Source organism: Drosophila mojavensis, unplaced genomic scaffold (genome assembly GCF_018153725.1).
Source record: "Drosophila mojavensis isolate 15081-1352.22 unplaced genomic scaffold, ASM1815372v1 contig_36, whole genome shotgun sequence".
Lineage (NCBI taxonomy): Eukaryota > Metazoa > Arthropoda > Insecta > Diptera > Drosophilidae > Drosophila > Drosophila mojavensis.
Genome location: NW_025318858.1, coordinates 7161826 through 7173482, shown reverse-complemented (window position 1 = coordinate 7173482; position 11657 = coordinate 7161826). Strand labels below are relative to the sequence as shown.

At 35.1% G+C, this 11657-nt stretch overlaps 1 protein-coding gene across 1 annotated transcript in view; it reads right to left on the bottom strand.

Annotated features, from left to right (window-relative positions):
• LOC6576229 overlaps positions 1-11657 on the bottom strand; it is a 55365-nt gene that overhangs the window by 4495 nt on the left and 39213 nt on the right. The window contains 4 exon segments of the mRNA XM_044009043.1: positions 55-268; positions 270-380; positions 4243-4415; positions 8230-8274. Of these exon segments, the coding sequence (XP_043864978.1) occupies positions 55-268; positions 270-380; positions 4243-4415; positions 8230-8274 (543 nt within the window).

Below are 11657 nucleotides of genomic sequence, written 5' to 3'. Positions count from 1 at the left end.
GGGAATCCCATTAATTGAATATACATATATTTGCAATCAATAATTAATACTCACTCAGCTCACGCTGCTTCTCCAGCTTACGCAGCAGCTTCGTATGCTGACGCTGGCTGCGCTCATCTCTGTAGTTGGGCGGCGATGGCGAGTGCGGGGAATGTAAGTGCGGCTGTGACGTTGGCGGCGCACCGCCAGCTGTCGCCGTGCCAGCCTGTTGGGCACCCGTCTGCTGCTGCTGCTGCTGCTGCTGCTGCTGCTGCTGCTGCTGCTGGGGGCGGCGGCGGCGGCGGCATATGATAATGCGGGGGCCCGTTGCCCGTTGGTCCTGGCCCAGGCGGATAGCCGGGCAGCGGCGTATAGAAATGCGATGTACCATTGCTGCTTATCTGAAAACGAGTTGCAAAATGCTTTAATGAAACTGCGAATAGTCAAATTTTGTTGTAAAATAAATACAGATTCTGTTGTTGTCGACGTGGTCGTTGTTGATTTAATCTTTTGCGGCTTCATTGCTAGCTGACACTGCGAAAAGTATCCACGTCAACGAAAAGTACAACTATAAATAAACCAACGCGAACTTTTTTTTTTTTTTTTTTTTTTTTGCTATTGCTGATAAACAATCGCAAAACTACACAAAACCCGGAATCTCGTCGTTGCCGTCCGTGAATTTTTGTATTTCAATCATTTTTAATTGGCTTTTAAAAGTTACAATGCTCCAATAATAACTGATCAATTATTATCATTTAATTATTTGTTGAATTTTACTTTCTTCTTCATTAAATTAAATGATAAACCGTATCTACTTAACACGATTCTGTTAATTTTGTTAGAACACTGCTAACATGCTGTTGTACTCAAGTGAGTCTGCAATCATTGTTTATAGCAGAATGACAGCTCATACAACAAGAGCAACTGTCGATATATCTACCCTTAAAAATAATCTATCTGGCAACGCTATTCTGCAAACAATTAACAGTCAACTGAACTGCATAAATGCTGCGCGCGCATTTGAAGCACAAAGAGTAAATTTAAATCATTGTGACAAATTGCTCAATTATTAGACAAAACTACATTTAGCCAAGTATGACGAAATCATAACATAAACGTACATTGCATAACCCTGTTATTCATACCAATGCAATTTATAAACTGTTGGAAATTTTTTGGTACAGTCATTAAACAAGTTAACACATAATTTTATTGACTTGGGGATAACCTGTATTTAAATAGTCACCAAATTTCAATGAACATAAATATCTAGTAAGATTGTATTATTTGAGTTGACAGACTTTGCAAAAAATAATGAGGAAAATTTTTTATTATATATTTTATTGCAAAATATATAGACATAAATAGTTTTCAAAAGATATAAAAAAAAAACCCCTTTGAATTAGCATACAATCAAGTGATAATGAGATTGCACAAATACAACGGAAGCTGGCTTTCGCCTTGGTAAATTTGTTGCTGAAAATTCGGTAGACAATTCCGAAAAGAAGAAAAACAAAGAAAAAACTTTGTCTACACGAAGTCGAAGGTTAAATATACTATGTGACATAATCTTGTGCAACACCGATGACTTCATACACTAGCTAATATATGCAAAATATAAGAAGAATCTATGGATCAAAAATCAGTCAAATCCTAATAGCCTAACTAAACAAATAAAATTTTAATATTTAATTTAAAATTAAATATTACTTAAATAAATTATCTACATTTGTAGTATAATAGGTCTCACTAATATGAAAATTTCACAAAACACTTTTCATACTTGCAGATAACCTCAAAAAAAAAATGAAGAGTATTTGGAAACGCCGTCACTTTTAATTCAGCAACTGAGCGTGACGCCGTTTCTGCTGCTCTACATATGACTCCGGAAGTTGTTGGCGCTGCAATATTTATGTTTGAGTTTATTAAAACGCCATTGGGCGACGGTTGTTGACGGCAGTTACCTACATAACCTATATATGTGTGTTTGTATCTATGTAAGTGTATTTGCATCGAAGTAGAAAATCAAATTCAAATTATATCTCCTACATGTTTATATCTAGAGTCTTCAAATTTTAAATATAGTTTCATATAATCCACTCTAAGTGTTTCTTCCAAAGTTTTCCTCTACGTATTTTCTGTAGGTATTTTTTTCAGTATTTCTTCTAAGTATTTCCTTTAAGTATATCGTCTAAGTATATTATACAAAGTATTTCCTCTGTCTTTACTGCTTAGCTCAACGATCACAACCTTCCCCACCAGGCCTGGGCCACTGAAGAAATTCTGAAGCTGTTGTCCTTCCCCTTTAAATAGGGTAACTTGCACTCAAAAATTAAGTCGCGCCAGGTTGGGGTCGTTGCAGTCGAGCTATAAATGACCAATGGGAACACTCTCTGCTGCTCCATGCATTCTACAAAATGAGTACGGCTTCATACATATAGAGAACTAATATGATCTTCTGTAGCTCTTCTTCGTCCAGTGCATTTCTTAGGCAAACACGGACGGAGAGAGAGTCTGTGAGGAGACAAGGAGTTAAACGGCAGAGAGACAGTTATACAAACACGCATTCTATTCATATGCATATATAGATTTATATATGCGCTTAACTGAGTCGATTTTTCTTTGTAAGCGTTCAGCTAATAATTGGAAAATCATAGCTTTAAGCCCATATTTCAATTTAGCTTAAAAGCGTATTATACATTTCTTATTAATAATAAAAAATAAATTATTGTGCGTTTAAACGAAAGGCATAAGTAATTTCAATCACGACAGCCCTGTTTAATTGCTAGGCAAATAAACTATTCAACTATTAAGAAGGCACATCTTCATAAATCAATGCTAATCAGAATACAATTTCCTATAAGAATGATTGCAGAGAGTACAAATGATTTAAATACAATTCATTTATATATTATTCTAATAGTTAAAATAATCATATAAAGTGATTATTTTTTATAAATGTTTTAACTTAGTTCCGTTTTGCCTGCCTACTTGATCGCTTATCGCCTCGTTTGCACTCGCAATTCTCCATTGTTCTAATAATCAAAGCTGCTGCTGCTGTGGCGATTACTGCATTGACAACACGAAACAGCAAATGTCTGGGTTAAGCCCGCAGTCGAGTTCCAGGAAAACATCAACTGAATCGGGTTTGTAAAACAAAAAAAAAATAAAAAACAAAAAAAATAAAAAACAAAAAATTCATTACGTACGTACATACTATCGCACACCATATTCGTGTGAGACTCCAAGATGCACATTACTACTAATTGAGTTAGTTCTAATGATCTCAAATATATATATATATATATATATATTTAGTTAGTTAGAAATGTATCAATATCACAGAATTAATATATCTAGAATTTCTTTAGTGTAAAAACTAGAGAACAAGAGAAACTAGGTACAAGGTATATTTCTGTCGAACCTTTGGACGGCCACATTTCGCTGGAATATAAAATTTGCATTGCCAACTGTTATTCGTTGAGCTTTGTATTATAATTGCTGTCGATGATTGACGCTCAATTAGTAATCAATTTTCTATATTTGATAATGAGAAGTTTACACTGCCTGCACAGGCAAATTTTATAATTGATTGACCAGCTGAGCACTGACTGGAAACAACATATGTATATCGGTTATCTATTAGTCTGAACATATGTATGTTGTTTCCAGTCAGTGCTAGAATACTGAATGGCAGTAAAGGTGAAAGTAGGCAAGAAGAGGCAGGGCAAGTTTGGTTTATAATAGAACACAAAAATATTTCATAGTTGGAAACTTAGTATCCATATGGCTTATATGAGTTACTCACAGTATACTTACTAAGTTACGAAAGTGGTTTATAAATAGAGAATTTTTCCAAGTGTAGAGCAAACTTGGAAACTCTAGAATGGCAGCTGTGTGGATGACCAGCAGTTCTAATGAAATCGAAATTCGCGATAAATAAAAAAAAATTTATTCCGTGAAAAAAAAAAATGCGTTCTCCATATTTCTTGATCATTTGAATTTCTGTGTTAATCTCAAAAAAAAAATAAAAAAAATCTAATCCGACTCGACTGTATATATATTCTATTTCAAGTTAATATAAATACGCAACTTCTATTTAGTATTTCAGTCTCAAAAAATTCAGTAGCTAGCCAAAAGGAATGATGATATGATATTTTTTATATATCTTTAGTAGTTTGTGATTTAATTAGAATCTTTCTCGCCTGCCTCTATGTTATACGTACTAGGTAAATCGTGAATCTACTCTAAAATTGTACTTACAAATGGTCCTGCATGCAGATGTCCCTGACCGGTATGCAGTTGCTGGTATTGCTGCGGCGGTAGCACCACATGGGTCAAAGTTCCGTTTTCATTGACATATGGTGGCACCTGCACTGGCATCGTCATCGTCGGCGGCTGACGGTTGTGGGAGACCATTTGAACGGCCGTTGGACCTATAAAAATAGAAAGAAAGGAAGTGGATGTTTTAGTGCACAATCAAACTCGGTTTCGAGGTCTGTGTAAAGTGAATGAAGATAAAAAATAAGTATTAATGGAGGAAGTCCATCGTTATCCAAATACTTCTCTAAAACTTTTACAAGCTGCTGCTGGCGCTGCTGCTGCTGCTGCTGCTGCTGCTGCTACTACTGCTTTTACTGTTTTGTTGCACATCATGGTACTTAAATAACTTTGCAGATTTCTTATAAATATTTTAGTACTTAATTATGGCAAGCAAATGTAGTTAATAAAACAGCAGAAGTTGGAGTTATAGTCAACACGAATTTGATAGAGCTACCAGCCAGAGTTGCAGGCGAACCGAATATGAGGCTAAAGTTAAACTTAGATTGAGTCAAGCACAGGGCAAGCAGTCGCTCAACTATTTTCCATATCAATATTCGTAGAGCTTAGGCTCTGACCTAATCAGCCGTAAAAAGCAGACGCGCATAGCCAGCCGTTCTTTAACGGCAACTCCATTACACGTTTGCCTCCACTACTTAGGTGTAAAAATGTCGGTTTAGTGCGCTGATGCATACCATTGCAAAGTAAAATTCATGATAGTCGATAACAGCAGCGACGACTGCGACTGCGACTGCGGCTCCAACTGCAACTGCAACTGCAGAAAATCCAATCCATTTAAAATGCAGCGAATGTCTGAATGTTTAGTGTTTTAGTGGAGAAATTGCACGACTTACGAATACTCTAATCACAGAGAAATGCAAAATATATCATATTGTATATATTCTTATAAGGCTATTGAACTCTGTGAGATATATAAATATTTATAAGATTTATGGACAGCGAGATGAGCTGTTGTAATATTTGTGGCTTCTCTGAATGTTGTCTTAACCCACATGCAAATTTTATAGGCTACACCTATTATAAACAAACGCCTATGAAAGACATCGATTCATACTTTCTTCGCTCAAACTATTACATACATTTCTTAAGTTATAAATGGGCAAAATAAGATTGATGAATGAAAATCAAAGTATTTTAGTATATTAAATATGAAATACTCTTGCAGACATTTGATAAATATATGATATGATATGATATAATAATAAATGAATATAGAATAATAATAATAATCGACAATATTAATATTCTTTATGAAATATATTTTGCTAACCACATTGGTATTATTTAACATAAAAGCATTAATTATTATTATTTTTTAAGTAATATACCTCAAACATGATATTATAATAGGTCACGTTATTTGAAAAAGTATGCCGATGTAAATATGATTTTTGCTAATAGTTCAGGAATATAATTAACCAGAAAATATATTTGTTCAAGTTTTACATAACTATTTAGAGTTGAAATGCGCTTCGGCAAATTCAGTTATAGATGCGTTACGAATTTGCTGTTCAGCTTTGAATACCTTCGGCCAGAGTATAAAAGCTGACTAGACACATTGAAAGTGTTAAAAGGCAGCAGGGAGCGGGAGATAGGGGATCGGGCATCGGGAATTTCCGTAGCGGGTGTAGGCGTGGTGGAGCTTACCATTTGGCCAGCAGACAGTAAAATGCCTGCCAGAGCGAAAGCGCTGGAGTGGCGGACTGTTTGCAACTAAACTCAAACTTAATTAATGCTAAACAGCTTAACGGCGCACCAACTCGCCAGGCGGAATGTCGGTATTCATTTTGAAGGCAAATCTTAAAACGTAGTTAATTAAAGGGAACTAAACCCATCTTGGCCACATACACACATACATACATACTTTTTCAACCAGCCAAGTGTAACATAAGCCCAAACCTAGTATCAGGTGTTTTTTTTTTTTTTTCTAAGGAATTTTCAATACTAAAAATTGAAATTGTAAATTTCCAGAGATTTCTTACATTTTCATGAATTGTCATTTAGTAATTGCAATAAATATTTTATGACAAATGTAAAAAGAAGTATAATATTTCGATGTCAGCTATATAAATACAGCTGTGCACTGATTCTGTCTATATACTCGTAGAAAGTTGAGTTTGCCCTCAATTTCCAACTGGCATTCCTATTCAATGAATAGCAAAACATCTGCAAAAACACAATTATTCCAATTCATTGGAATACTAATGAATTGGCTGACAAGCGTAAAGCTTTAAGTAGAACAACAAAATTGGGCAATATACGGGCAAATTTTAACTATGAAATTTAATCAACATCGGTCGCTGATATAAATGAAATACTTTTCAAAATGATTTTAAAAAAATATATTATTTTTGATAAGTGAAAATAAAAATGTTCCCGAATGATGTTGTTCCCCAATGTTGTTGTGTAGCGTAAATTAATGATAATATAGGTTTACGTATTCAAATCTAGTAATAAAAAACCCTGGCCGTGTGCCATATGCAGCCGGATGAGCCGAATGAATCATCAGGCAAACATTTGGCGTTACGGTGAATTTTGTAGAAATAAGTTTAGCTCTGGGGCATAGGGCAAACTATGGTGCATTATGCATGACCAACACTTGAGTTAAATGCCTAATATTTGAGTCAATATTCAACTGCACTAACTTTATGAATCACCAGTAGTCATAAGGGACCTAGCGAACAGCCCCACCAACTTTATTAAAAAAACACAAGCTCTAATTGGCCAGATAGATAACAAACATATATACACAAATATATAGTGTATACTTCTCTAATAGTCAAATTATTTTCCCGAACTCAATTTGCATGAAAGTGAGTTAAGATAAAAAGGTTTAATTCTATATACAGTATATAGAAATATAGTTAACGTTATGAAGGTTTGTTGCAATTGCCTTAAATTAACAAATATGATTATTAAGTTTTCACTCTACAAACTTTTATACACCTCCCATGAATGTCAAATCAAATGAAATATGAATGAATAAATTGCTTTACTCTTTGCCCTTTCTCAGATTAGTTTTAATAATATTACCAACTCATGCAAAAATTGCTGAACTGGCAAAAAGAGATGCACAGTGATTCATCTGGGACTTGACTTAATCGAGCCTAAGCTTGTTCTTCAAGTAAATTACTTTAGTGGGAAACATTGTTGCAGCTGATTGCATGCAACTTTGTTGCAAGCAGATCGACAAGTTCGGTTAATGGGCTTTGCCTACCAAAACTTTTCAACTTTTAATGGCAGCGATTTCTGCTCTTCTCTTTCCGATTTGCTAGTCCAACTAACAATGCAAAGTACCATAGGGAGCTGTCACAATTTCAATTGCAGCTAGCATTGTGATAACATATATTTTGATACGTATAAATATATATCACTCTGTTTGACAGCATACTAAACCCTCTGAGCAGTGACATCATCAGCTCTATTGGAGTGTAGCTCTATCCACACCCAGGATCAGAGCAAGATATGGCCTCACCCTGACCTCGTTAAGTTGCCGCATTTGCGAGTGCCCATAAAAAGTTGGAAGATTTGCAGGCAACACAGGCAGGCGTCTGCTTGCCAACTCTAAAGATGTGCGGTCAGGAAATGGGATTGAGATGCCTCCCGCCTTCCGCCTTACGTCTTCCGTCTTCCGCCTTCCGCCCCCATCCTTCCCTTTCCAATCAACTGGCAGACAACGCTATGATTGCATAACTGTAAAAAAGTTGAACGTTTGTCTGTCTGACCTTGTCCCGTGCACCAAGACCACCGGAATGCCTGTGCATTGGAAAGGTAACAAAACAGCTCGAACAGCTCTTGCCACATTTATTTTCACTCCTAGATAGTACTACGACTGTTTTGACCGGCATTTAAAAGTTTTGCCAGCAATCGCTAATTGAAAGCGCTGTTGGATTTTCCACTTGCACTTACACTTGGGTACACTTTGAGTACGACTAAATTCATTCACATGCTTACCTGCAAGTAAAAGAGAAAAATAAATTACAGTTAGATAATTGAAGTCTTCAGTGATAATACGACAATCGACAGACAGATAGTAAAACAAAAACTCATCAGGGAACGTTTTCATAGCCAGAGAGCTTGAACAGGTAGACAAATTTTATGAACACAGCATTTTCAGCTATGTTTCCATGGAATATTTTTCAAAAATTCCATTAACAAAACATTTTGTTGGAGAAATCTTTTATAAACCAAAAGAATTTCAAACAATTTCCAACTAAAATTTTATAGTTTCATGTAGAATTTCATGCCAATCGCCGTTCTTTGAAATACACGAAATTTGTGCTTCACCTTCAAACATATTTGTAAACACATGTGCGAAATATGAAATCAAGAAATGTTCAGATTCGTTGAATTGAATAAGTAAAGCTCTAACTAGTCGAGTATATATCCACATATTTGTAAAACATATAGTATATTTTCTTCAGAAAGTTTATTAAAAATATAGGTATATAAACTCAACTTAGAAAATCATTAAATCACAATATGGTTTTATATAGCTTTCATAGCCTAGCCATATTTTATATACCACATTTTTTAATGGTCACAAAAAGTAAATCATCAGCAGCGAGAAAGCCAAAAAATAAAACAGAATCAATTGAAACATACATAACAGACAAAGCATGCATACATACATACATACATATATATGTATATATCTAGTAGACTGAGAATATAGAGAATTAAGAGAATAGCACTCAGCTTGTCAGCGAACTGAAGTAGGATAGGAACTGTATGAGAAAAAGAGAGAGAGAGTTAGAGAGAGCGAACGAGATAAAAGTTGGTACAGTTACGATTTTTAATGCACGTTGCATGTGTGTTGCCACTTGCTAGGACCCCGTTCGTCATCCCTTCAACAGCCATCGCTCCGTTCCGCACCACATCGCCCCACTCTGCCCCATCCCGCTTATCTTAAGTAAGTTCTGTTGTTTGATGCCAATTTTTTGCATTGCTTCTCCTTTTTTGTCGGTTGTTGAACCCGCTTGGGCGCTAGGGCCATAAGTGGCCCTAGCCAAGAGTACCAGCAGTGACAACAACAACAACAACAATAACAACAACAACAATGAGAGAGTAACAGAAAATAAATGAAAACTGCGCTGCCATTCCGGCTGCAATTTTCTCCACCAGAGTCAAGAGAAATACGACGAAATAAATAAAATGCGTTCAAAAGACACATAAAATATGTTCAAATAATAAGCACACACACACACACACACATGCACTTACGTATACACACATAGCAGTTAGTTGCTGGGCGCCATTTTTATATACATATGCATACATGTGCGTGTATGTGTGTGTGCATCTACATTTATAGCTTAAGATTTATGCTTGCATAATTTAAATGTTGTCAACTAATATTGTTTAATTTCCAAGTTTGTAGACTATTTTATGTGCTGTCCATGTCCATTTTTGGCTCCAGCACATTTGCCAAACTCATTCAGAGGCTATTAAAAAAAAAAAACATACATATACGCACACAGGCACACACACACACAGAGAGTGAATTTGCAACACGTGGAATGCTAGCCAAAGGTAAGCCAGAGCTTCACAAAGGCCGCCTGGCTATATTTTATTTGCGTCTCTTGTGACAAGGTCACATCCAACTGAGAGATGTATTTTTGTGAGAAATGCTGAAATAATACGTTTGTCATCTCAGGTAAAGCATGAGGCAAAACAAAATACCTTCAACACCTACCGGAACACTTGTTGCGCTCGTTCGCGAAAAAAAATGGATGATTTACTTGGGATTAGAATTACGTGAAATTATTTTAAGATAAATATATGTTTAGATATACATATGTATGTACATAGATCGGCTTGTGGAAAGTAATAGAAATAGAAAACTTATTGAAATAGTCAATACTAGTGGGATATAGAAGAAGACGACCGACTAGAAACACCTCGATGCAGCACTGATTTTTGCAAGGAAAATATATATTTTTTGAGCGATGATGGAGAACGAATAAATCAGTGTATGAGCAACTAAATAAATAGGGTGTGCAGTTGACTAAAATTTACATTAAAGATTTAAATTTGAAACCCTTAAACTCTAAAGTTTGTGAGAATCTAGATCTCATATGGTGATCCGAGTATTTTAGTGATTTTTAGCTCAATTTAATCCATGTTATCAGCCACGCTTCAGTCTGTAAGTCTGCCATTAACAAAGGTTTTTACAAAGCCAAAAACAAAATGAAATTTCATTTTGAATTGGGACAGGCTATTAAAACTATGCTTTAAAAGAATTTAGGGGCATCAAGTGAGTAAGAATAAACACGAAAGCTTTCAAGAACTTCTTTACACTTTTCATGAATTCGCATTGGCTGCTATAAAACACAGCTAGACGGAGAACTTGGTTAAATAAATGCAAATTTTTATTATTTACGATTATTAAAAGAAACTTAATTATATTGCTTAATAGTATAAAAAGATGAATGTCTTGGATATGTCAGATTTCCTTCCCATACTCGAGCATTCAATGGAACATATACATATAATCATATATGTATATCTATCATTTATATACACCTATTCAGTATTATATATGTATATACATATGCAGTAGGTATATCATTTATATAGTATTCAGTCATTAAATCTGTACATATAATACGTATCTACAGATATGTGTATAGGTAGGTGAATGTCGGCGGTTCTGATTGTTAAAGAACTGGTTGGGCACTCACGATGACATTTTCGCGCTTTAAGAGCCCTCATAAATTTTAGTTGAAGACAAAACTTGTTTTGCCTGAAGAGTAGATCCATATGCAAATAGCATCACAAATGCCCAAGCATGAGTCAGAGACAACGAGAAATAAACTTTTTTTTCAGTCAGAGAGAGAGAGAGAGAAAGAGAGAGAAAGAGAGAGAGAGGGAGAGCAAATGCTTAGAGCATTAATTATCATACAGTTAATTACAGAATTACAAAGGTCAGGGCACAAAATACCGAAAATGGTTAAGGGCAGGTCGCGTTATGTATTACACATGTTTGAGACCTCTAATTAAGATATTTAAAGTCGAGTTTGAAGTAAGCATCTGTGTCATTGTATAAGAGGCTAATGATTAAATAGGTGAGTTACCACTACTATATATTATACATTCGGACGATGAAGTAAAAAAAAATTTCACAAGATTTTTAATGCTTTTTTATATGAGTTCACAGAGTTTTTAATAGTAGTAGTCTGCATCATTATCATATAACACTAATATATGCAGCTTCTATATAAGCTTATTAAAATTACTTAAACAAAGATTGCATAGTTGAATCTATGTTTCTACAATAGTATTTGCTAATTCTCTAATATCCATTCCCAATACTCTTATCTATATCCCAAAGAAGA